This window comes from Podarcis pityusensis (genome assembly GCF_964106645.2).
Source record: "Podarcis pityusensis genome assembly, chromosome: 2".
Taxonomy (NCBI): domain Eukaryota; kingdom Metazoa; phylum Chordata; class Lepidosauria; order Squamata; family Lacertidae; genus Podarcis; species Podarcis pityusensis.
In genome coordinates this window covers 30,294,520-30,321,397 of record NC_138029.1, presented here as the reverse complement: position 1 = coordinate 30,321,397, position 26,878 = coordinate 30,294,520, and the positions used below count along the sequence as shown (strand labels likewise).

General features: G+C 41.5%; 1 protein-coding gene across 5 annotated transcripts in view; it reads left to right on the top strand.

The window, feature by feature from the left end:
* The window catches only part of LOC308470358 (E3 ubiquitin-protein ligase RNF213-like), a 97,030-nt gene that overhangs the window by 12,539 nt on the left and 57,613 nt on the right, over positions 1–26,878 (top strand). For all 5 annotated transcript variants that reach the window (XM_080993512.1, XM_080993513.1, XM_080993514.1 and 2 more), the window contains 12 exons: positions 3,073–3,236; positions 3,830–3,988; positions 6,878–7,080; positions 8,075–8,334; positions 10,040–10,311; positions 10,993–11,202; positions 11,866–12,061; positions 13,208–13,263; positions 13,823–13,976; positions 14,115–14,270; positions 17,798–17,896; positions 25,131–25,253. In XM_080993512.1, coding sequence (XP_080849638.1) covers positions 3,073–3,236; positions 3,830–3,988; positions 6,878–7,080; positions 8,075–8,334; positions 10,040–10,311; positions 10,993–11,202; positions 11,866–12,061; positions 13,208–13,263; positions 13,823–13,976; positions 14,115–14,270; positions 17,798–17,896; positions 25,131–25,253 — 2,052 coding nt within the window. The remainder of the gene's footprint in view (positions 1–3,072; positions 3,237–3,829; positions 3,989–6,877; positions 7,081–8,074; positions 8,335–10,039; positions 10,312–10,992; positions 11,203–11,865; positions 12,062–13,207; positions 13,264–13,822; positions 13,977–14,114; positions 14,271–17,797; positions 17,897–25,130; positions 25,254–26,878) is intronic.

Genomic DNA, 26,878 nt, shown 5'->3' with positions numbered 1-26,878 from the left:
GTATGAATTCTTATCACATGTGATGATTAATGCTGAACAAGATTTCTGGAAAAGGTTTATATCTGAAGAGTAAGAAACAAAGGGATGAGCCTGCAGCAATCACACTTTTATGCATAATTAACAATTTTACCAGGGACGCGGGTGGGGCTGTGGGTAAAACCTCAGTGCCTAGGACTTGCCGATCGCATGGTCGGCAGTTCGAATCCCCGCGGCGGGGTGAGCTCCCGTCGTTCGGTCCCAGCTCCTGCCCACCTAGCAGTTCGAAAGCACCCTCAAGTGCAAGTAGATAAATAGGTACCGCTTTATAGCGGGAAGGTAAACGGCGTTCCGTGTGCTGCTCTGGTGCCGGTTCGCCGGAGCAGCTTCGTCACGCTGGCCACGTGACCCGGAAGTGTCTGCGGACAGCGCTGGCTCCCGGCCTCTAGAGTGAGATGAGCGCACAACCCTAGAGTCGGACACGACTGGCCCGTACAGGCAGGGGTACCTTTACCTTTTAAACAATATTACCATAACACACGTTAATATATTTTTTTTAGATTTCTGTATGTGAAATGCTTGCCAATAAACCCTTTATAAATTGAGGCAATATTGATGATGTTGTTCCCAAAAGCTAACCAGATGTACACGTTTGATTCTGCAACAACAACAATGGCAGCAAATAGGACTTGCTAAACTTAATACACTTCCTACACTTAATAAACTTACTACATTAAAATATGCCAGCAAGTTTGGAAAACTCAGCAGTGGCCAGAGGATTGGAGAAGATCAGTCTACATCCCATTCCTAAAGAAGGGCAGTGCCAAAGAATGCTCCAACTACCAACGTACAATTGCGCTCATTTCACACGCTAGCAAGGTTATGATTAAAATTCTACAAGGCAGGCTTAAGCAGTATGTGGACCGAGAACTCCAGTGCAAGCTGGATTTCGAGGGGACAGAGGATCCAGAGACCAAATTGCAAACATGCACTGGATTATGGAGAAAGCTAGAGAGTTCCAGAAAAACATCTACTTCTGCTTCATTGACTACACAAAAGCATTTGACTGTGTCAATCACAGCAAACTTATGGCAAGTGCTTAAAGAAATGGGAGTGCCTGATCACCTCATCTGTCTCCTGAGAAATCTCTATGTGGGACAAGAAGCTACAGTTAGAACTGGATAAGGAACAACTGATTGGTTCAAAATTGGGAAAGGAGTACGGCAAGGCTGTATATTGTCTCCCTGCTTATTTAACTTATATGCAGAATTCATCATGTGAAAGGCTGGATTGGATGAATCCCAAGCCAGAATTAAGATCGCCGGAAGAAATATCAACAACCTCAGATATGCAGATGACACAACCTTGATGGCAGAAAGTGAGGAGGAATTAAAGAACCTTTTAATGAGGGTGAAAGAGGAGAGCGCAAAATATGGTCTGAAGCTCCACATCAAAAAAACTTAGATCATGGCCCCTGGTCCCATCACCTCCTGGCAAATAGAAGGGGAAGAAATGAAGGCAGTGAGAGATTTTACTTTCTTGGGTTCCATGTTCACTGCAGATGGTGACAGCTGTCATGAAATTAAAAGACGCCTGCTTCTTGGGAGAAAAGCAATGACAAACCTAGACAGCATCTTAAAAAGCAGAGACATCACCTTGCTGACAAAGGTCTGTATAGTTAAAGCTATGGTTTTCCCAGTAGTGATGTATGGAAGTGAGAGCTGGACCATAAAGAAGGCTGACTGCTGAAGAATTAATGCTCTTGAATTATGGTGCTGGAGGAGACTCTTGAGAGTCCCATGGACTGCAAGAAGATCAAACCTATCCATTCTGAAGGAAATAAGCCCTGAGTGCTCACTGGAACGACAGATCCTGAAGCTGAGGCTCCAATACTTTGGCCAGCTTGTGAGAAGAGAAGACTCCTTGGAAAAGACCCTGATGTTGGGAAAGATGGAGGGCACAAGGAGAAGGGGATGACAGAGGACAAGATGGTTGGACAGTGTTCTCGAAGCTACCAATATGAGTCTGACCAAACTACAGGAGGCAGTGGAAGACAGGAGTGCCTGGCGTGCTCTGGTCTATGGGGTCACGAAGAGTTGGACATGACTAAACAACAACAACAAACTTAGGACTCAGCTATACAACTGCAAATAAAACATTTTAAGTGTATTGTAAAGTGCAGCATGCAAATGTGACACTAGATGGCGGTGGTGAGCATTGGCAAATTAAATATATTTTTCAAAACGTTTTTCTAAAAAGCATTTTCACAGTGGTTTTTTATATGTGTGTAGATTCCAGCTTAGTAAGGTTTAAAGGCATAGTTTATTATTTCTGTAAATAATTCCCAACGTCATTCCTTCACCCTATGGGATAGAAACATCCTTAGCTGAAGGTCACTTATCTGGGATGAAGGTCCATCACATGGTTTATGGCACTACCTGTTGTTTGAAGGCAGGGAATGCACACAAAGTTTTAGGCTTAGTCCTCCTCAACCCCAGTTCATTTCATGATGAGACCAAAGAAAGGCAAATAACTTACAAATTTTAAAAAATGCATACAGGAACGGCATTGCAATGGAAGGAAGGGACTACTGATTACTTCCCTTAGAGAAAAGGTGCACAGAGGTGGTCTTGGAAGAACATATTAACAGAACAATGTTGAAAGACCTATATATAGATATTAAAATTAAACACATAAAACACTCAAATGCAGGAAAACTGTGCCATAGGCCTAAATTTGCCATAGGCCACGTAACTGCTGAAAAATACATAAGGAGAGAGGCCACAACGGAGATCAGGGGAAGCAGTGTAAGGTAGGATTCCACAAAGGACAACAGCTTCTCGCCTGCAATCAGTTTCTACACAGACAAGTGACAAACTACAAGGGGGCCTAAATTAATAATTTACGTTTATGTACAGTGTGCTGTGCATGATATCCTAAAAGAGGAAATTTATTTGTATGAAAGCAGTGTGTTCTAGGATCATGTGGTATCTTATTCCAGCCTTATCCTGTAGCAAGCAAGAATTTCCTCGCATCAGCTGGGCAGGGAAACTTCTTAAACATTGACTCATGGGAGGATGCATTGCTGTGTTACAGATAGCAGGAATGACCAAAATCGGAATCTTAAAAAAGGAAGAAAAAACAGAAACTCCTTTAGAAGGACCTGAGAAGGGAAAGCTGTCTGCTATTGCAAATCAGAATGTGAAAAAAAGAACGCATAAGCAAACAAAGAAACAGAGAAACTGGGAAGTTAAGCAAAGGTATTACTCATGTAAATTTATTGAAGTGGTATTAAGTGTAATAAGAACTGATGAGTAGTGGTTTCGTTTTCATTCTGCTCTGAAAGGGAAGGGAATCCACATTTGACTAAATGTAAAACTATCGAGAATGGTCATGTAAAATGTGTCATTTTGTGGTGTTCTTAAAGCATTCAAGTGCCACCTACACACACACACACACACACACACACACACCCTAACATTTCCTTCCAAATTCTGCAGTGGTTAACAGTTCAATCCTGTACATGTCCTGTTCAGAACTTAGTCCTACTGAGTTCAGTGAGGTTTGCTTCTGAGTGAGTGAGCATAGGACTGCAGCTTAAGGGCTAGATTCAACTATCTGATTTCACTAGCAGAAGCCAGTGCAACAAATACCGCTAGTGCAACAGAGCTTCTTTCCATGTCCCCTGAAAATCTGTAGAAAAGAGCACAGGGGAGGAGAGGGGAGATAATTTCATTAGGCAAGCAGAAATGTTTATGCTGATGGGGCAACAGCCTGAATTCTACCCCTAAGTATCAGAATGTATTTACATCTGTCAAAACAAGCTAAGCTGACCTTTTTCTTACTGTTGCAGCCAAGTAAGTTATGAAGATGGTGTTACAGTATTTTTCCATGCCATACTGTCTAAGGACTTCAAAGGAGGGTCTGAGGAGCCTAGAGTCTTCATTAGGGCAGAAGGCATTTCTGGATATAATGATTGGGAAGACAATATCTGTGAGCTGGTTTGCACAAAGTAAGTATAGTTCTGTAGTGGCCAGAAAAGACAGCATCCACATACCATGTTTTTAAAAATTAGGGAAATATTTTTTGTTTTGTTTTTTTGAAACTCTTAATATTTTTATTCTGTGCCTCTATAGACTAGCATTCTAACTTCCTGTCTACTTTCTCAAAATTATGGTTACTAAGAGTGTATGCAGATACATATGGGGCACCAAGGAGAGCTTGGCAGTCCGACCACCTAGCGCACCGGCAGCCACCCTGTCAGGCCTGCTGGAGGTGGTGGCAGGCTGGGCCTTGGAGTTCCCTAACCTATTGGTTTTGGGGGACTTCAATGTCCATTCTAAGCCCCCTCCTCAGGGGGTCTGGACCTGGTGTCTTCCATGGTGACGTTAGGGCTCTCCCAGTTTGTTTTGGGTCCCACACATCAAGCAGGCCACACGCTGGATTTGATCTTTGGCGTGGTTATAGATGTGATCATGTCCTCGCTTGTGGAAGTGCCATGGTCTGATCACTATGCTCTGAAAGCCAGGATTGACTTCTCAAACCCCCCCCCCTCGCTTGGGTGGCGAGCTTATTTGGGCTTACCCACGGAGGCTGATGGATCCTGATGGATTTCGTCAGACCTTGCGGGACCCTGCTGCCCCCGGCGGCTCACTAGATGAGCTTGTCAAGAACTGGAATAAGAACTCTTGGCGGCCATCAATGAGATCGCACCTAAGTGCCCTCTGCGACCCCACCGAAACTGGGCCCCTTGGTTTACTGAGGAGCTGCGGAAAATGAAGCGGGACCTCAGATGGCTAGAGCAAGTATGGCAGCATGCTCTTGATGGAGCCTCAAGAACATCTTATAGGACACTTATAAAAGCCTGCGAGATGGTAGTGAAAGCTGCGAAGAAGTCTTACTTCTCGGTTTCCATTGCATCTGCTAGCTCTTGCCCAGCACAACTTAGAATAATCATGTCTCTAATGTCCCTAGAGGGACAACCAAATTTAAATATGAATTTAAAGTCAACTATGTTATGTTGTTAATTAGTGTTTGTTTGTTGTGTTTTGTGTGTGTGTTGTTTTGTTTTTTTTCTGTTTCTGTTTAGTTAATAGTAATCAATAAAAAGAAATTTTAAAAAAATAAATAAATATGAATTTAACTCATAGCTGTGAGGCGGTTGCTGAACAGCTTGGTAGGTTTCTGGATGAAACATTGGCTTTGGATCCATTTCAGTCCGGCTTTCACCCTGGTTATGGGACCGAGATGGCTCTGGCCACCCTAATGGATGGTCTCCGCAGAAAGCTGGATTGAGGCGGGTCGGGACTGCTGATTCTTTTAGATTTGTCAGCAGCCTTCGACATGGTCGATCATGAACCTCCTTGCTGACGTGGGGATTCAGGGCACAGTCTGACAATGGCTGTGCAGGCGAGATGGCACTGCTTAATATGGTGGAAATGGAAAAATGGCACCTTTGCTGTGGCTGCAACCTGCGCCTCCCTAGAAAGGGAGGCGTCGAAGGTTATACCCAAACTCTTGACAGAAGGCGCTGGCACTAATTGAGTCCCTGCAAGAGATGGGAGTTGGCCCCCCCAAACCCATGTCGTCCCAACCCAGCCAGAGGACCTCCGTCTTTGAAGGATTTAACTTCAACCAGCTCCCACACAGCCATCCAGCCACAGCTTCCAAACGTCTGCTCAGTGTGTCCGGGGCCGAGTCAGGGCTGCTGTCCATCAACAGATAAAGCTGGGTGTCATCAGCATATTGATGACAACCCAGCCCAAAACTCCAGACAATCTGGGCAAGGGGGCACATAAAGATATTGAAAAGCATCGGGGAAAGGATTGCGCCCTGCGGTACTCCACACCCCAAGGAGTGCTGCAACGACAACTTCTTCCCTAGCACTACCCTCTGTCCCCGACAGAAATGGTTGTTGAAGATATTGGAGACAAGTTGATACGTACGTTTGATTAGAGAGAAAGCATTGCTGAACCCCTTTTGGATTTTTTGTGTGAAAAGGAAAATGAATGAATTTGAGATATTTGGGTCTGAAGATTGGGAAAATATTGCTCAACAGTAGAACAGTTGGGTGTAATCTTAGAGTGAATGTTTTGAGTAATTTCTTTTATGTAACTGACATATAGATGCACGTTATTTTAGCAATCAGCTGTCTTGTCTTCACTGCCTAAGATGTAGGGCAGAAATCTATGCCTGAATTTAATGGACAGCTCTCACAATGATAAGGGGGTCCCTTAAGTAGCTATATTTTACTTCTAACTTGTTCATAAATGAACTGAAGAGAGGAGTGAATGAGGAAGAAGCAAAACATGGAACTTATTCTGTATGATAGAAAGGTTCCCAAGACAAGCATCTCCCATGAGCTATTTGACAATATACATAGTAGTTCCACATAGAAGTTCTACACATTACTCAAGGGCTTATGGCAGCTGTCAGTTGAACCATCAGATCCATCTCTCTTAGACTACTCTTTTGGAAAGTGGTGTCTCTAGTAGCCAATGTTTTAGCTAGGCATGTGTCAGAATTTTATGCCTTCTGGGTGGCCCTAATAAAGATACTTCCTTTATACCTAGGATGCATTCCATTTCTCACAGATCCCAAGAATAGATCCTACCTTCTTTCTGCGCTCCCCCTACCCACCCAGTGTTAAAACTATGACAAACCAATGAGTTGTGTGTGCTTTCCTTTTAATTCCTAAAGGTGGTAAAACATATGATCTGGAAGCCCTATTTACTCCAGAAGATTATGCTTCGATGCAACAACTAATACTTTATCTTTAGACCATTACTTTTCTGTTTGTTTTTGTTGAGAGAGCTTTTTTTTTTAGCTTAAGATTTATTGCTCGACCATGGATATACTTTGCTTTTAAGATAATCGCAAACATGGATTGTTTTAAAAACAGGGATGTTGGTAAACATAAACATAAACATCTAATCGAAGGTTGTGTCACCATTTCAATGGACAACTTGGATAAACAAATTCCCTATAAATATTATGTGGTATGTGGCGAGGAAGGAGAGTATGAAGTTATTCCCAAAGAGTCTCCAGAGGGAATCCATGTGAATCGCTGTTTATTTATACAGTCCAAGTATTTAAGTGGTACAGGTAAGGAACTGTTTCCAGTATCTGTGTGTATGCTTGTACTAGGTTTATAACCTATATTTTCCCCAAGGAGCTTAAGGTAGCAGAGATGGTTCTCCCTTCTATATTTTATCTTCACAACAACCCTGTGAGGAAGGTTAGAGCGAGAGGCTGTGACTGGCCCAAGGTGACTGGTCCAAACTTCATGGAGGAATATCAACTAAAACATCCGTAACAGTTGGCCATCCTACCTCTCCTTTAAATCTTGCAATGAAGCTCCTGCTGTCAGAGAATTCTTTCTGATGTTTAGTTGGAACCTCCTTTCTTGTAACTTGAAGCCATTGGTTTGAGTCCTACTCTCCAGAGCAGGAGAAAACAAGCTTGCTCAGCTGTTCGTAATAAGATTTGGTTTCCAGGCCCTTAATCACCTTTGTTAAGAAATGGGTGAGCACTTGGTGTCTACCCCCTGCTTGCTTCTGTCTTCATCCAAAAGGAAAGCAATGCTAGGTGCATCAGACCCTAGAGATTTGAATTCATTTAAAGAACTAGGTGCTCCCTTAACACCTCTAATCACTATGCCGCATTGACTCCCACTCTAGCACTGACTAGCATTCTGATTTAGCAGCGTACCTGATCCCAGTATCATGTTTCTGTATATATAGGCTTGCTGCCATGATGGAAAACAGGAATTCCCATTTCCTAAAGGCATAATCTATATACATGGGAGAGGTGGAGCACAGAAAAACCTTCAGGGGAAATAATTTTTTGTTCACGTGAATGCATGCTTATGTCTTTGAGACCTGAAAGTATATTATATTAAGCAACGGAGTTTCTAAAATTGAGGTCATCAATATCTTTTTTTGAGGGGTGGAGATAATGGCTTGTAGAATATTGAATAATGAAATTATATTACCCATATAGATTAGATAGGGGGATGGAAAGAATTATCTTGTATCATGAAAATTCCTTGTTGTTCAAAAAATGGGGAGAAACTCTTTTGTTTTTGTTTTATTAACAGATTGGCATCAGTTTGATGATATAATATGTAAAGAATCCTCTTTAAGCAGATGGAATAAAAATGCCAATATTGTGAAAAGGAAGGAAAAGGCTTTACAAATAATGCTGGATAGTCTGCTCTCTATATTGAATACCTTGACTTATTGCAATGTCGAGAACTTCTTCCAGCAATTTAATCAGTTTTACTTGGTGAATAAGAAGCTAATGGTACACGAGGGAGAGCCAAAGGAATGGACAGATTTACAGTTTGATGAAAAGCAGGTATTGTAAAAGCAAGTTATCAGGAATTTGTCTTAAGGGGTCAGTGTTCATATTACTATATCACCAGCATCTTTTGATGTCCTCTGTGACTGTGTTAAGTTGCTTGCTAATTTTATTGAATGAAAAGGTCAAAACTAGGTCAGTTGTGATTGATTGAGATTTTCAGCTATAATTGCTTTTCCCACCAACTGACATGGGATAAAATAGATATTCTGCGACTGTGTAAATGCATATTCTCATGCTTTTGCATTACTCAGGTTGGCTTACAGTCATTACAAATAATCCATAATAAAAGCAACAATACAAAACCAAACATAATGGCAACATAAAAACTTCTACTCAACAAAGCAAATGCTCACTGAAATACTAAAACTATTTCACCAGCTAGCAAGACGCAACAAGCAAGTGGGCCAAGCAAACCTCATGAAGCAAGGCATCCCATAATCTGGTGGCTGCCTCTCCTGAAAAAGCTCCATCTCTTATCTTAACTAACTGGCTGATGGGTTGGATCCTGGCCTCCCCCACTCTTCATGCGTCTTTTTGACAGATAGATTTGTCAATCACATCTTCAGGTGACAGCTGACTGGCATTGACCGTGAGACCTGCCTTTTATGTTTGCAGGCACAGGTTGGATTCAAACTTGACTTACAAACAGATTTTCTTCCTCTCTGGACCATCAAAGATCTGCAAAATCAGTCTGCAGAGGAAAAAATGTATTTTTGCCTAGGAACAATCAATATCAAAGGGGCTTGCTGTCAGCACCAATCAGTGAGCCACACTTGCCAAAGGACTGTAATGCACTTTAAGTTCCCCTCCTCCTCTACATGGTGATGATGGCAATACCTCTCCACCCCCATTACTTTTTGTTATTGTTCAGGTTTTGCTGTTACTTCAGTGGCAGCAGCTACTCTCTGTACACACTCTATTTACGCTCTTTATATAAACACAAAAAACCAAACAAAAAAAATAGAGTCATTGGCAGGATTTAAAGAAACATTTGCAATTTTATTTATAAAAAATAGGAAACCTAATAGTATGACAATATAGACTTATATATAAACAGCAGAATGTAATATGAGATGTAATAAACCAGAGATGGAAGTTGCGGGAAGTCAGCAGGGAAGGGGGAAATTGAAATTTGACTGTAATGTAATGATTATAGACATTGTTAAAAAAAAACACCTAATAAAAATGATTAAAACAAAACAAAACAAAAGACACTGCTTACATTTCTCATTTTTTGGTTGCTTTAGCACTGGCAGTGCTGGCCAAGGTACTTTCCAAGTGCTGGAGAGCCAGTGTGGTGTAGTGGTTAAGAGCGGTAATCTCGTAATCTGGGGATCCGGGTTCGCGTCTCCGCTCCTCCACATGCAGCTGCTGGGTGACCTTGGGCCAGTCACACTTCTTTGAAGTCTCTCAGCCCCACTCACCTCACAGAGTGTTTGTTGTGGGGGAGGAAGGGAAAGGAGAATGTTAGCCGCTTTGAGACTCCTGAAGGGGAGTGAAAGGCAGGATATCAAATCCAAACTCCTCCTTCTTCTTCTTCTTCTTTCCCCCTCCTGACTTGCTCTAGGAAGGGAGAAGGTGGAGAGACTCAGCCATTATCACTGGTTCCAAATGTGACACAGAACAGAATGGCTTCTAGAGAAAAATAGGTTATTTTTGGAGCTGAATTTATTATTATCTTTTATCTTCTTTTATTTAGGTTCAAAAGGTGATTAAAGATTACTTGGAAGATTACCGAAAAAGTGCAGCTTGGAATACATCAGATTATAATAAACTAGTCCTGACATTGACCATCTTTCTATTATCTGGAGATTTCTATGTTATTCCAGAGTCAAAACAAGAGTGTATCAGATTTTGCAGCCTTCTTTGCCTGAAGGAGCAACCACCGGCAAAGGCAATGAATAAAGTCAAAGAAGTGTTTTCAAAGATTTCGTGGTGTCCCCCAGCCTATCAGAGACCATCCGATGAAAGGTGTGCATGATTCTAGATTTTTAAACAAGTTTTTAAAACCCACCTATTTTGAACAGTCTTTTCTTACATGTTTGCTTTTTTTTGTTTTTTTTTGCTTAAGAACCATCTTACAGAATATAGTTTTGTTAGTTTTCGTATTAAATTTCTATTATCGATTATTAACTAGCTGTAATGGACCTTTTCAATAACTGCTTCTATCTTTGTCAGCTGTTTTGCTTATTTTTAGATTGTTTTTATGATACTGTGAATTGCCTTGGGATATGAATAATTTTGTAAATAAAATAATAATTTGGGGCTCAAAAGTAGAGGGATTGGTATTGAATAAAAAATGTTGCATTATGATTCCGTTGCTACCTTTGTCCAAACAGAGGTGTGACTTTAGCAACTGTGTGTTGGACAAAAATTAAATGGATTCAACCATCCCCATACATAACACAGGGATTGGGAACCTGTGGCCTTCCAGATGTTGCTGGACCTCCCATAGTTCCTAATCAATGGCCATCCTGGCTGGGAGTCCACCACCATCTGGAAGGCCATAGCTGCCCCATCAATAAGATTTACATTTCTTGAATTCCCTAATAAGAGGTACATCTCCTGAATTTCTGCATGTGAGACTTTGTCAGAGAAAGGTCCCAATGTTCCTCTTCAACCATCTGATTGGCTTTTCTTTTTCTCTTTCAGGTTGGGGGTATATTTGAGATTGTTCTGCAATATTTGTATTGTACAGCAAGTTCATCAGTGGCTGTGGACAATCCCAGTTCTTCATCTCTTTACTGATTTTGAATACATCCAAGAGAATGCTCAACTTGAATCTGAAGACGCATGGGCAAGGTTGAAAGGTCTTCCCTTTGTGAATTATAGGATTGATGAAGAAAAAAAGGGTTCTGAGAAGTAAGTTGGAATATGTTAGTCTTATTGCCTTTCATTTAAAAATATTATGATCTGTGGATTAAGCTGTCCTGTTCCTGTTTGATAAAGAGATACATACATTAGCAATATGCTACACTAGAAGAGATTTGACAGTGCATTACTATGCTTGTTAACTCAGAAATCAATCCCACTGTGTAGAAAAGCTTGATTAGGATTGTAGCCTTTGAATGCAGTCCTAAGTCTCTGAGGCTTATGGCTGGAGGAGGTTAAGATGGTGCACTGTTAGCTCTCTGCTGGAAAGCTGTGCTGGCAGAAAGCCCTGAAGATGTGGTGGGGGCAACAGTAACTTTGGATTCACTGGGTTCAAAATACTACAGATGCCCTGAAGGCCCCAATCCTTGAACTACTCAGCTGAACCAACATGGCACAGGCATAATGCAGAAGTTAGAAACACATTGCATTTCTCCTTTCCATCTTAGCCCATACGAGCCAGCAAAGCTTGGGATGTTGTGGTAGATTTGCTTATCTGCTCATCCTGAACCCTACTTAGGATTGAATTTTCCATTTACAAATATTATTCCACTGTTCCTGACAATGTTCAGTTTCCTGAGAACATGGCATTCTTTTTTGTATATTATATGAAGACATTATGTATATTTAAGTTATTATTATTTGGTTTTGCAGATTCTTACTACAACAAATGAAAGAAAAGAAATATTTAGTGAAAGAAAACAGAGCACTGTTCAGATCATGGTTTTCCTTGCTTCCTCGAAGAGCCTTGGCTGAATTTATCTCTGACTTTCCTGCTGAACCATTGGACTATCTTCTAGGAATTTTTCATAGACTGGAGAATTTGAAAGCCACTCATCCTACCTGTGAGGTATGCTTTGATTTTTTTTTAAAAAAGAAAGTAATATCCATCTAAAATGGGTGGGAAGTCTGTGGACCTCTAGATACTGTTGGACTCCAACTCCCATCAGCCCCTACCAGCATGATCAGGGATGATGGGAGCTGTAGTTTAGCAACATCTGGAGAGCCACAGGTCCCCCATCCCTGACCTAAAATGTAACACAGCTTATGATATGACTGTTAAGTCAGTAAATGAGACAATTTAAAATAAAAAGTTCTACCCAACAGAATCCTGGTAGTCCTTATTGAAGTCATACAGTTATTACATCTTGAAAAAGGAGGTGGTGATATGACTCCTGAAAAAGCCCTCCCTGCTCTCCCTGGTATTGGACAGGGTCATAGTCATAGTGTGGTGGTGCTCCTAGACTAATTACTGTCACTAAAAACCCAGGTGACCTCAGCATTGGCTGATAATACAGAAATGGCCATTTCTGAAATGTAATAGCCTGACTGCTGTTGCCCTTGCACTGGTAACTTCCAGAGTGAACTACTATTTTGTGTTCTGTGTTGCCTCTTTGATTATCCTGGAAGCTATAGCTAGTGCAGAATATAGCCACTGCTGAAAGAATTGCACGGGCTTCCAAATAGCCACTAGGCTAAGTTCAAGCTGCTGATAGTGGTGAACAAAGCCCTGTGTAGGAACCAGGAAACCTAAACGATTGTCTTGCCCATCTGATCATTACTCTCTGCAGGAAAGGACCTCCTGCAGATACCAACTCATTATGAGCTCCATTCTGTAGAATGTAGGAATCAGACCTTTAGCATGGAAGCACCTAATCTTTGGAATTTCCTCCTGCTACGTACAAGATACACAGCACATGCACACACTCATGCACTTCAGTTCACACACTTAACATACACACTGCCACACATGCATCTCTCTCTCTGCCCAAGTGCATTGCTCTTAATCACACACAGAACATACTAGAGCACACACACCCCACACATTCAGAAAAGCTCAGTATTTCCAGCCCCCATATAATCCCCCCCCCTCTCTCTCACACACACACAGAGGTTGGTGATCCCAGATGTAATGTAATGCATAGTTTGGCCTTTAGACTAGATGATAATGCAGTGTTCTAGTTCTCTGACATTAATTTTTGCCACTATTTCTTAGGAGGTAGAAAAACTCCTGATGAAGGTGTTGGATGCCCTCAATAACAAACAAAATGAGTAAGTAAAAGATATGTGTATACCTTCATTATAGTGTTCAACCAGAGGAAACTCTACTGAAATGCATTATTCTGTTTTCAACATATTGTTTTGAAAAACATCTGCCGTGTGTGAGAGAGAGGGATATTGCAAAATATCTGCCCATGTGTGCAAGATCTTTTTTTCTCATACACAGGAAGATATTTTGCAAGATCTCTCTGTCTCACTCACTCACTCACTCACTCCCACCCACCCACCCAAAAGCAGATATTTAGCAAAATTGTATGCACAAACCCAGTGATATTTTGCTTTCTTCTAAAACCATAAGAAAGTGACACAGCACAGATTCTAAAGTGGGGTGAAAAAGATCTGAACGCCCATTGGCTGCATTCTGAGGCTATCTCTCACCAAAAGTGAGCTGAATAGGGTACAAAGGAAAGCCTTGCACTCTCTAGGATTGCAGAAATGAAAGCTGTATTAGACACACTACAGTGATTGTCAGGTTTTGTTTGTTGTGCTTATATTTTTAGACATAATCCAATCCATCTAGCAAAAATAACAAGCATTTCCCACAATTTAGAATGTTACAGCAGGACACTTGGAACTCATATGTGACTGTCTGCCAAAGACTTCATGAGAAAATGTGCAGCAAATTCCTGCTGCTACAATATTACAAGATACCAGCTATTTCTGTCCGCATTTTTTCAAGGATTTTTGAATTTGCACTTTCGGAGGTGAGCATCTCTCTGTATGCTGTTTGTTATTTGAGATGGTTGCTGATGAACCGAATGGGTTGGGTATTGCGTGGCTAGCTTAGCAGAAAGTTGTTCTTTGGTTCAACAGTTTGTAATTCTTTATTTTCTTCACAATAGGCTTCAAGAGACAAGGCTATGCAGAATACTCCAAAGACAGTATACCAAGGACTTCGTAATACTACCAGGGCCTGGTTTCGTGCTGTTCTACCAGCACATATGCTGAAACCTGATTCACATTTCATTGTAGAGCTTACTTTTCCAATGGAGCTTGAGGTTTGTAATCTGGAACTCCATACTATTTTCTTGTAGATGTTCCCCTCCCCCAGTAGTCTTTTTGGCCTTTGTGGAGAGATATCAGTTGCTGCTTCTGATGTGTTAGCCAACCTCACAGAGAATATTGTTTGGATTAAGAATGTGCTTTATTTTGGGGTAGCTTTGCAGAAGATGCAAGGCTAATCTCTCTAAAGTTTATCACTCTAGAGGAGGAATAGCCTTTTATTCATGTTGCTAGAAAGCTGTTTTCCAGCAGAAAACAGCAGCAGGAGACTTTTTCAGGTGGTTCGCAATCTATCGGAACCACCTGTACCACCGGGGCCTGGTAGGGACCCCAAGATCTCCTGCAATGCTTTTGCAAAGTTTTTTGCAGATAGTCGCTCAGATTCAGAAGGAGGTAGACTCTACCGTGGGAACAGGGCCGGGGCGGGAGAGTGCTAGAGTTCTGTCTGGTCCTGTTACATGGGATCAATTCCAATCTGTTACCTCTGAGGATGTGGACAGGCTGCTTGGACAAGTGAAACCGACCACCTGTCTCCTTGATCCTTGCCCATCCTGGCTGATAAAAGCGAGCCGGGAAGGGCTGGGCGATGGGCTCTGTGGGGTGGTGAATGCTTCCCTCTGTGAGGGAGCCTTCCCAGACCCGCTGAAAGAGGCGGTCATTAAACTGCTTCTTAAAAAAACATCTTTAGACCCAGCCAATTTGGCCAACTATCGCCCAGTCTCAAATTTACCATTCTTGGGCAAGGTGATTGAGCGGGTGGTTGCTGAACAACTCCAAGCACGCCTGGAGGATGCAGACCATTTGGATCCCTTCCAATTGGGATTCAGGTCTCACCATGGGACTGAAACTGCCTTGGTCGCGCTGGTTGATGATCTCCGGCGGGCTAGGGACAAAGGTGAGAGCTGTTTCCTAGTTCTGCTAGACCTCTCAGCAGCCTTTGACACCATCGACCATAACAGCCTTCTGGACCGTCTAGAGGGGCTGGGAGCTGGGGGCACTGTTATACGGTGGTTCCGCTCCTTTCTCCTGGGCCGTGTCCAGAAAGTGGTGGGGGGGGATGAGTGTTCAGACCCCTGGGCTCTCACTTGTGGGGTGCCTCAGGGTTCCGTCCTCTCCCCCATGCTTTTTAATATCTATATGAAGCCGCTGGGAGAGATCATCAGGAGGTTTGGATTGGGTGTTCATCAGTATGCAGATGACACCCAGCTCTACCTCTCCTTTAAATCAGAACCAGTGAAGGCGGTGAAGGTCCTGTGTGAGTGCCTGGAGGCGGTTGGAGGATGGATGGCAGCTAACAGATTGAGGTTGAATCCTGACAAGACAGAAGTACTGTTTTTGGGGGACAGGGAGCGGGTGGGTGTGGGTGATTCCCTGGTCCTGAATGGGGTAACTGTGCCCCTGAAGGACCAGGTGCGCAGCCTGGGAGTCATTTTGGACTCACAGCTGTCCATGGAGGCACAGGTTAACTCTGTGTCCAGGGCAGCTGTCTACCAGCTCCACCTGGTACGCAGGCTAAGACCCTGCCTGCCCGCGGACTGTCTTGCCAGAGTAGTGCATGCTCTGGTTATCTCCCGCTTGCACTACTGGAACTTGCTCTACATGGGGCTACCTTTGAAGGTGACCCGGAAACTGCAATTAATCCAGAATGCAGCAGCTAGACTGGTGACTGGGAGTGGCCGCCGGGACCATATAACACCGGTTCTGAGAGATCTGCATTGGCTCCCAGTATGTTTCCGAGCACGATTCAAAGTGTTGGTGCTGACCTTTAAAGCCTTAAACGGCCTCGGTCCTGTATACCTGAAGGAGCGTCTCCACCCCCATCGTTCAGCCCGGACACTGAGATCCAGTGCTGAGGGCCTTCTGGCGGTTCCCTCATTGCGAGAAGCAAAGCTACAGGGAACCAGGCAGAGGGCCTTCTCGGTAGTGGCGCCTGCCCTGTGGAACGCCCTCTCATCAGATGTCAAAGAGATAAACAACTACCTGACATTCAGAAGACATCTGAAGGCAGCCCTATTCAGGGAAGTTTTTAATATGTAACACTGTACTGTTTTTAACACTTGATTGGGAGCCGCCCAGAGTGGCTGGGGAAACTCAGCCAGATGGGCGGGGTATAAATAATAAATTATTATTATTATTATTATTATTATTATTATTATTATTAGTTGTTTTGTTGTTGTTGTTGTTGTTGTTGTTGTTGTTACATACTATTGTCATTACTATTCTCTTTGTTCTTCTTTATTTATAATACACCAAAGCTGTTCTAAAAAAAAAATGAATATAATAAATATAACGCAGTACAACAAATGTTTCCTTTCCTCTAGCTGGCTTTTATGTCACAAAGAGAACTTCATATTTGGAATGGCCAGTTTTGAATTTTTAGTCTTTGGAGTACTGATACTCAACATCATTACCAGTTGGCTGGGGGAGATGAAGTGGCATGATATTCATGGCTTGCATGTATTCCTTTTGGGTTGAAGATTACCCATCACATGTTGCAGTCAAAGATTTGTAGAGGCTGGTGAAAGACAGGAGATTTATTCTTTTCATGTCCACATGATCATAAGGGGACCTTGGGAGGGAAAGCTACAGAGGTAGACCATACCAAGGGGATACCACATGATTTTGCCTACCCCACCCCCAATTTATGGAGAATTTCCATGGGTGCAGGAGGCTCTTCACAAGCTGACCTCCATATGCCCTGCAGATGTTGAAGGCAATGGGAATAAGCCTGCATAAGGCTAGAATTGGAAACTTATGCTGCTCTGTTACCTGCATGTTTAGAGGAGAAAAGGATAAACTCTTTTTAAAGTGGACTGACAGCCACATCTCCTGTTCCATGATGGTGGTATCAGCAGAACCAAACAAAAGAAACCCAACCATCAAAGCCCACTGTCCCTAGAGCACTCCAGTATTGCTTGGGTTTCTGGAGTGCTCCTGTTCGTTCCAGTCTTCACTTTGCACATCTCTAATGAAGCTGTTCTGGGATCTTCAACAGTGACCAGAACCTGCTCGTGTAGTTCTGGAGAATTCTAGGCAGGAGGAAGAGGGAAAAAACCTATTCATTTTAGTCCCATTACTGCTTTTGTGCCTTGTGGAGTTGCACTAGGCCTCTGTTAAAAAAGATTTAAACTTCTCTGCCTGTCCCAGCACTGATGGAAAGGAAAATGCTGCCACCATCCTTCTCCTTTTCTGGTCTGTATGTGTTCGCTGAAGAGTGGGGAACAATGTGTGCCTGTCTGTATATGTGTGTGTGTTGTATGTATGTGTGTGAGAGAATGGCTGCCCCCATTATTTGCTAATGGTCCCACCTACATTTTGTACACAGCCTATGGTTTGTCTCAAGGCAATCTGGCCCTTGGGTCAAAAAAGTTTTGCCACCTATGCTTTAGACTATATCCTGTCTCTTAGTAGATTGTGATGCTGAAGGTGGGAAACTCTTGGCATATAAGCTGAATAAACTCTCCTAATCCTCTTGTATCCCTAGTGATTTGCTTTTATATTAAAGTGCATTTTCTTTTTTTAGGCATGGAATCGATTTTTGAAAATTAATTTTTGTGATGCAAACATCACAGAGGACTGGAAGGGAACTTTAATTAAAGACATGCAAAGCAGAATCAAGCAGGTACCAAGATACACAAAGATAGTATTTAGGCTCAGCTTTTCATGTGAGACTATTGATTATAATTGAACATTTAATTTTAATATATTTGTTATTCTGCCCCGTTACCTTCCATTATCATATTTGGAAACACTCTTATATAGCATTTTTGTGACACTTTTCCTTTTACATTTTGCCACCACTGTATCAAAGTAATACTTGGTCTAATTTTCATTGCTTACTGCTTATTCGTGCCAGAGCTTCAAAGCTCTCTGCAGGTCATATGCATACATTTTCAGACAGAGAATGAATATTTGTCTTTCCTTTTAGATAGAGCAGGAATGCCACTATCTTATATTCGTGTCTGAAGTTCTGATTAGTATAGTTTTACTCATCTTTATGATAGTTAATTGTTTCATCTGCTTTTATAACTGTGGGTGGGATTCAACTAACAAATCCTGTTAACAGAAGCCAGGACAAGGGCTTCCACTAGAACAATGAGATTTCTCTCTCCTTTTCTTCCTGCCCCACCTGAAACTATCTCCCCCAGAACAGTGCTCAGGGGGAGGGGAAAGGGAATTGTTCCATCTGGCAAGTTGAAAAACAATTGCCGTACCACTACACTGAATTCATCGCTGTATATTGTATTATGGTAACTTGTCTTGGGGCCATATGATAAAGCACAGGTAAGAAATTTAATTAATTAATGGATAGATAGTTAGAGATATTTATTAAAGTTTTTAAGGTATAACAAAGAAATGAAAAATAAAAAGAAACATACAAAATAAAAACAGTTAAAAACACATTAATTTTCCATAGCATATCTTCCTTACACTTATTTCCCCGGACCTCCTCGTACCTCCCTTTTTTGTATTCCAGTTCAGTTTGTTAGTTCAGCAAATCCTTACCATTAAGCTTTTACCTATTTGTGAACCTTTTTTCGTATCTCTTAAAGCATTACAGCTGGAAACCACTTAGTTTCTATCCAACATCCTTCTAAGATTCATTAATTTTACAATATTTCTGTAAATAGTCTTTAAATTTCTTCCAGTCTTCTTTCACCGACTCTTCTCCCTGGTCTCGGATTCTGCCAGTCATTTCTGCCAATTCCATGTAGTCAATCACCTTCATCTGCCATTCTTCCAGAGTGGGTAGATCTTGTGTCTTCCAATACTTTGCAATGAGTATTCTTGCTGCTGTTGTAGCATACATAAAAAAAGTTCTGTCCTTCTTTGGCACCAATTGGCCGACAATGCCCAGAAGAAAGGCCTCTGGTTTCTTCAGGAAGGTATATTTAAATACCTTTTTCAATTCATTATATATCATTTCCCAGAAAGCCTTAATCTTTGGGCACGTCCACCAAAGGTGAAAGAATGTACCTTCAGTTTCTTTACATTTCCAGCATTTATTATCGGGCAAATGATAGATTTTTGCAAGCTTGACTGGGGTCATGTACCACCTGTATATCATTTTCATAATATACTCTCTTAAGGAATTACATGCCGTAAACTTCATACCTGTGGTCCATAACTGTTCCCAGTCAGCAAACATAATATTATGTCCAACATCTTGTGCCCATTTAATCATAGCAGATTTCACCATTTCATCCTGAGTATTCCATTTCAACAGCAAGTTATACATTCTTGACAGATTCTTAGTTTTGGGTTCTAGCAGTTCTGTTTCTAATTTTGACTTTTCCACCTGGAAGCCAATTTTCTTATCCAAATTATATGCCTCCATTATCTGATAGTAATGAAGCCAATCTCTCACTTTGTTTTTTAGTTTTTCGAAACTCTGCAATCTCAATTTATCTCCTTCTTGTTCCAAAATTTCCCAATATGTCGGCCATTTGGCCTCCATATTGAGCCTTTTCAGAGCTTTTGCTTCCATTGGTGACAGCCACCTTGGGGTTTTATTTTCCAATAAATCTTTATATCTTATCCAGACATTAAACAATGCTTTCCTGACAATATGATTTTTGAATGCTTTGTGTGCTTTGACCTTATCATACCATAAATATGCATGCCATCCAAATACATTGTTAAAACCTTCTAAATCCAAAATGTCTGTGTTTTCAAGAAGTAGCCATTCTTTCAACCAGCAAAAAGCTGCTGAATCATAGTAAGGTCTGGCAGGGCAAATCCACCCCTTTCCTTTGCTTCTGTTAGTATCTTAAATTTTATTCTGGGCTTCTTGCCCTGCCAGACAAATCTAGAAATATCTCTCTGTCACTTCTTAAAACAGTCCATCTTGTCCACAATTTGCAATGTCTGAAATAAAAACAACATTCTCGGCAATACATTCATTTTTATCACAGCAATACGGCCCAACAATGAAAGTTTCAAATTTGACCAAATTTCTAAGTCTTTTTTCACTTCTGTCCAACATTTTTCATAATTATCTTTAAATAAGTTCCCATTTTTGGCTGTCATATTAATCCCCAAGTATTTCACTTTCTTTACCACAGTCAATCCTGTCTCATTCTGAAACCTATCTCTTTCAATCGGTGTTAAATTTTTCTCTAAAACCTTAGTTTTTAACTTGTTCAATTTAAAACCTGCCACTTGACCAAATTCTTGAATTAATTCTAAAACCCTTTTAGTACTAGATTCTGGCTCCTGTAACGTCAATACTAAGTCATCTGCAAATGCTCTCAGTTTGTACTGTTTGGCTCTGACCTGTATACCTTTAACCAACCGGTCCCTTCTAATCATGTTTAGCAAGACCTCCAGGACCGAAATAAAAAGAAGTGGGGAGATTGGGCACCCCTGTCGTGTCCCTTTTTCTATCTTAAATTCTTCCGTGACCACATTATTTACAATTAATTTGGCCTTTTGTTCAGAATATATTGCACCTATACCATTTTCAAAACCTTGGCCTACCCCCATTACATGTAGGTTCTTCTTCATAAAACTCCAAGAGATATTGTCAAAAGCTTTCTCCGCGTCCACAAATATCAAAACTGCTTTAGTGTTTATATTCACTTCTAATTTTTCCAAAATATCAATTATATTCCTCAAGTTATCAGACGAGTGTCTTCCCGGGAGAAAGCCCGCTTGGTCTTTATGGATCTCTTCCATCAATACTTTTTTCAATCTCTTGGCCAAAATATCTGCAAAAATTTTGTAATCCACATTAAGTAACGATATAGGGCGGTAGTTCTTAAGATGGGTCTTTTCAGTCTCTGTTTTCGGTGTAAGTGTAATATACGCCTCTTTCCACGACTCTGGCGCCCTTTTCCCTTCCAATATTTCATTGCAGACTTCCTTCAAAGGTTGCAATAACCACTCTTTCAAAGATCTGTAGTATCTAGAAGTCAGCCCATCCGGTCCTGGAGATTTGCCCAGTTGCATATTTTGTATGGCACCTTCTACTTCCTGTTCAGATATTTTATAGTTCAACATTAATTTACTTTCTTGAGAGATTTTTTGTAATCCATTTGTCTTCAAAAATTGGTCTATGTCCATTTCTTTCTGTGGCCCTTGTGTGTATAATTGTTTAAAGTACCTCTGGAAACAGTTTCTAATCTCAATTGGGTTATGTATACTCTTTCCTTCCACTTCTAAGTTTGTAATGGTATTTAATTTTTGTCTTTTTTTCATTTGCCAGGCCAACAATTTCCCACATTTGTTAACTGATTCAAATGTTTTTTGTCTCATTTGTTTGATTTTCCATTCTATTTCCTGATTCATCATTTCCATATATTGTACTTGATACAATTTTATTTCTCTCAAAATCTCCTGGGACTTTGGTTGTGCTCTCAATTTCTTCTCACCTTCTTTTATTTTCTCCAAAATTTTATCTTTCTTCTCATTTTGACTTCTCTTCTTTATTGCATTCTGTTGTATCAGAAACCCTCTCATAACAGCTTTGCTTGCGTCCCAGATTACTCTTTTTTCTACGTTGGTATTCATATTTATTTCAAAGTAGTCTCTCAAAGTTTTTTGGGCCTTTTTATACACTTCTTCATCTCTAAATAAGGTGTCATTCATCCTCCATCTGAAGGATCCGGTTGTTATTTGTTTCATCTCCATCCTTACAGCGTTATGGTCAGAGCAGGTTTTTGGGCAGATTTCTACTTTTTTTATCTTTGGTGCCATTCCTCTAGTTATCCATATTTGGTCAATTCTAGTCCATGTCATCTTGGCTTCAGAAAAGAAGGTTCCCTCTCTTCCCAGGGGGTTCTTTACTCTCCAGATGTCCACTAAGTCCATGTTGTCTGTCATCTCAAAGAATGTTTTTGGTAATCTACCATCCTTGGTAACTACCTGTCTTTGTGCCTTGTCCATATTTGTAGATACTACTCCATTCATGTCCCCCATCAAGATCAAATTGTAATCCAAATAATCCAGTAAAGTCTCATGCAACTTTTTATAGAATTCAGATTTCCCCTCATTCGGTGCATAAATTCCTACAATCAAAAATTTCTCTCCTTGTATTTGAATTTCAATTGCCAAAAATCTTCCTTGGTCGTCTTTAAAGATAAATTTCGGTGATAGTCTCTCCTTTGCATAAATCACAACTCCTCTTTTTTTTACTTTGTCAGATGAAACAAACTCCTGTCCCAATCTTTTATTAATCAGTAACTTCCTATGTGCCCTTGTTATATGTGTTTCTTGTAAACAAATCAAGTCCAATTGTTCTTTTTTTAATAAATGAAACACACTTTTTCTCTTTTGAGGAGAGTTCAAACCGTTACAATTCCAGCTTAATAGTTGCAGAGCCATGATGGGGCTACTTCACTTTACCTCCAACTGCTCCGAGTGTCAGTTCTTGTTCTGTGGTTAGTGCCACTTTTTCTGGGCCGTGCAATCCAAAAGATAGATTTGATATGTCTAATATGCCTTTTGGCTCTTCTTCAGATTCCACTTCTTTCTGTAGATCTTCCTCGTGGTCTTTCAAGAACCTGTCTTTTTCATCAACTGATTTTATTTTTATCTTTCTTCCTTTGTATTTAAAGGACAGGCCTTGAGGAAATTCCCACCTAAAAAGAATTCTATTTCTTTTCAACAGGGCCACTAGATTTCCGTATTTGAACCTTAAGTCCAGCAGATGCTTTGGAATGTCCTTAAATATCACCACACTTGAATTGTCAATTTCCAAAGTCTTTTGATAGTGCAGATTCAGAATTTTATCTCTCTCTTCTTTTGTTTGAAAAGTAATCAAACAGTCTCTCACCTTGTTCTTGCTTTGTCTTCTTCCAAGTCTAAATGCATTCACTATCTTAAATTCTTCCTTCCCCAAATCCGGTTGCCAAAAATCTATGAATTCCTGTGTAAGAAAATCAGCCAGGTTATCTTCCTCCCGTTCTGGTACGGCCCTGATTCTTAAATTTCTTTGTCTGTCTTTCAATTCAATCATGGAGAATGTCACATCATGGTCCTCCAATTTCTTATATACTGGTGGAATCTTCTCTTGAGTAGCAGTTGCAATGTCTTTTGCCTCAGCTGTCTTTCGAGTTGAGGCAGATTCCTGTAGTAATTTTTCGATGGTCTCTGTGTTGGTATTCACCTTCTGCCCCGAGATATTAATACTTGCAGTATTTAAATCAATTTTGCTTGATGCTTCCGCAACTTGTTTATTTGTCTCAGCTACCTGTCTGTTTGTCTCAGCTACCTGTTTATTTAAACTTTCCAAAGATTCATTAATTTTTGCAAGTGCCTGTGCCAAAACTTCTTCCGACGACATAACTTTTGGTTTGACCTGTGGGAGTACGGCCCCTGATGTTCCAGATGCTCCAGATGTTGAACCCCTTCGCGGCTGCGCAGTGTCTATCCGATAATGTCTGCCAGACCTAGTAGTTTTTTCCTGCGACAACTCTATCTTCCCTTTCCCATCTGCCATAACAGTCTCATGGAAATTCAAGGTCGCTCCCACAGTTAAACAATTGTTTTGGAATAGAATGGAATTTTCCTCTAAGCCAGTTGTTATTGTAACAATGTCCAGCTTCCTCTAGGGGGACACAGTAACAGCCAGAACTTGCAACTTTTAAGAACAAAGATAGTCTTTATAAGTCCCCCAATTCACTTTAAAAACAACAGTCTCAGTGCACTTAAACAGTTACTTTCAAGCCAGGAGAAGTCCAGAAACACTGTATCCCTTTTGCAGAATTAGCTGTCAAAAATAAGCTTTCCACTGTGCGACCCTTGTCTCAAGGCAGTCCGTTCCAGGTTTTAAACAATAAATTTTAGCTTCCTTTTCCCCTTCTTTTTTGCAGGTAAATTCAGTTCAGTCTTTTCCCCCTCCTCTCCTGCAATCCGGAGGGGGGGCCACTTTCCAAATGCTAAGATTTAGCTCTTTTTTCAAGCAACTTTCTATGTTTCCGCTTTAGAGTCTCTTTGCTTTGATCTATTTACAATGAAAGGAAGGCAGACTTCCTGGTTGTACCTTCCCGCTCAGTACCAAATTAGACGTTTTTTTCCCTTTTGAATCCAATTTAATCCTACTCACGGGTAGTTGTTTTCAAAGTCCAATTGTCCCAGGAAAAAGGCAGCGCTCTCCGGTAACAGCTTCGCGGCTTCGCTCCACAGAAGAAGCAATTGGCTCACAGCACCACGCCACCCCCGCTCCGCTCCGGAGCCCGTTGCCGAGCTCCTTTTGCAATTGGGGGAACGCAAACGGTGCCCGCTGAGTCCCACGGTCACAGGCTTCACCCGCCTGTGATTTTTGGAGGGTCCCCGCTGCGCCGTAGCGGTACAGACCCAATTTCCGTAGAGCTGGTTCCCTCCGAATCAGAGGGAAGCAGCCATTACCGATGGCGCCACCCCGGAAGTCTAATGGATAGATAGTTAGATAAGTTAGGGTATATGTGTCTCTCAGATTTACTTCCTAGTTTGTCTATAAACACAAGAGACAATGGACTGTATTCAACCTGCTGTTATTTTATTGGAGCAGACTTCTGCTTGCACAATGGAACTCTCCTGCAGTCCCCCATGAATCCTCAAAATCTGCTCCAGAAGGCTGGGGACCCTCTGGAGCAGATTTTGGGAGGTGCATGGGGAGAAGAGAGGAAGAGGAAGCCCTCTTGCATTAATTTTATGCAGTGCTGGATAGAATCCAATATATTCCATATATCGTTTGTAACATAAAGGGGCAGAAGTATGCTTGTTTTTGTACATAGAAATAATTTTAAATGCTAGCAAAATAACATTGATTTTCTTTTATTGCAGCACCTTTCTTCCCATTCCTTGTTTTCTCTTTCTGTTCAACGCAAATATCTGGAATCAGTGATACTATTTTTTATATTCTTCCCTGACAGGTACATCCACTTCAGCAGATTAAAGCCTACTGCTACTTCCTTTCAGATTTTGAAAAATATGAGCCTCTGATTGGCAAATCTTTTGAAAGTTGTGCCATAGAAGCTGTTAACTTAGAATACAAGGTAGGTTCAGTTTGGTCACTGCACCAAACCATGATTAGTACTTTCACAGTCTAAAATACAAACCATGATACATATATTTCTCCCTAAGGCCAACCTAGCAGTTCGAAAGCACGTCAAAATGCAAGTAGATAAATAGGTACCGCTCCGGCGGTAAGGTAAACAGCATTTCTGTGCGCTGCTCTGGTTCGCCAGAAGCGGCTTAGTCATGCTGGCCACATGACCCGGAAGCTGTACGCCGGCTGCCTCAGTCAGTAAAGCAAGATGAGTACCACAACCCCAGAGTCATCCACAACTGGACCTAACGGTCAGGGGTCCCTTTACCTTTAAGGCTAGCCGTGGCATAGATCTACCCGGTACTCTCATTTCCATGGTGCAGCAGCCACTTGAAATAGAGGTTACAGAACACAGCTCTCCTGACAAAGACTAGTTATCTCCCGCTTGGACTACTGCAATGCGCTCTACGTGGGGCTACCTTTGAAGGTGACTCGGAAACTACAACTAATCCAGAATGCGGCAGCTAGACTGGTGACTGGGTCGGCCGCCGAGACCACATAACACTGGTCTTGAAAGACCTACATTGGCTCCCAGTACGTTTCCGAGCACAATTCAAAGTGCTGGTGTTGACCTTTAAAGCCCTAAACGGTCTCGGCCCAGTATACCTGAAGGAGCGTCTCCACCCCCCACTGCCCGGATGCTGAGGTCCAGCACCGAGGGCCTTCTGGCGGTTCCCTCATTGCGAGAAGCAAAGCTACAGGGAACCAGGCAGAGGGCCTTCTCAGTAGTGGCGCCCGCCCTGTGGAACGCCCTCCCATCAGATGTCAAAGCGATAAATAACTACCTGACATTCAGAAGACATCTTAAGGCAGCCCTGTTCAGGGAAGTTTTTAATCTGTGATATTTTACTGTATTTTTGGTTTCTATGGAAGCCGCCCAGAGTGGCTGGGGAAACCCAGCCAGATGGGCGGGGTACAAATAATAAATTATTATTATTATTATTATTATTATTATTATTATTATTATTGCCCTGCTCAAGCATTTGTCTGCTGTGTTCAATCAGCTCATGAGAGGGAAAAGGGAATGAGCACACTAGCTTTGAAAAGCCCCTGGTCCCCACGAGTTGGAGGGTGTCCAGTAGGAGCAGGGAGTTGTTTCTATTTGCGTAGTCTTCCCACACAATGCAGAACTCTGGGAAATCATTGCAAGGGGACAACTATACATATGGGGTAGGCTCCCTGCTGGATGCAGTCACCCTTCAACCTGTGGATTGTGACAGGGAAGCAATGTGGGGTGAGGTTAAAATCGCTTTTCCAAAAGTTTCATTTGCATTTGTCAATGAAACCATTGGCGAGTTTTCATTGCTAAACAACTAATAATAACAGGTTTTTGGTGGGGGCAACTTTTGTCAGACCTGCAGCAAAAGAGGGAAGGATTCAAAATTTGTTCCATTGCTAGGGCCGTGAATCTAATCACTCAGGTTGCTATGTTGTTGTTGTTTTGTAAGCATGCCTCATGAAACTAACATGACATATTTGGGCATTAGTTCCACTGAAATCAGTGAGGTTGGACAGCATGGAGTTGCATAATGAAATTAACACTTACCCTCTATTAGCTTAGATGATGTGGCA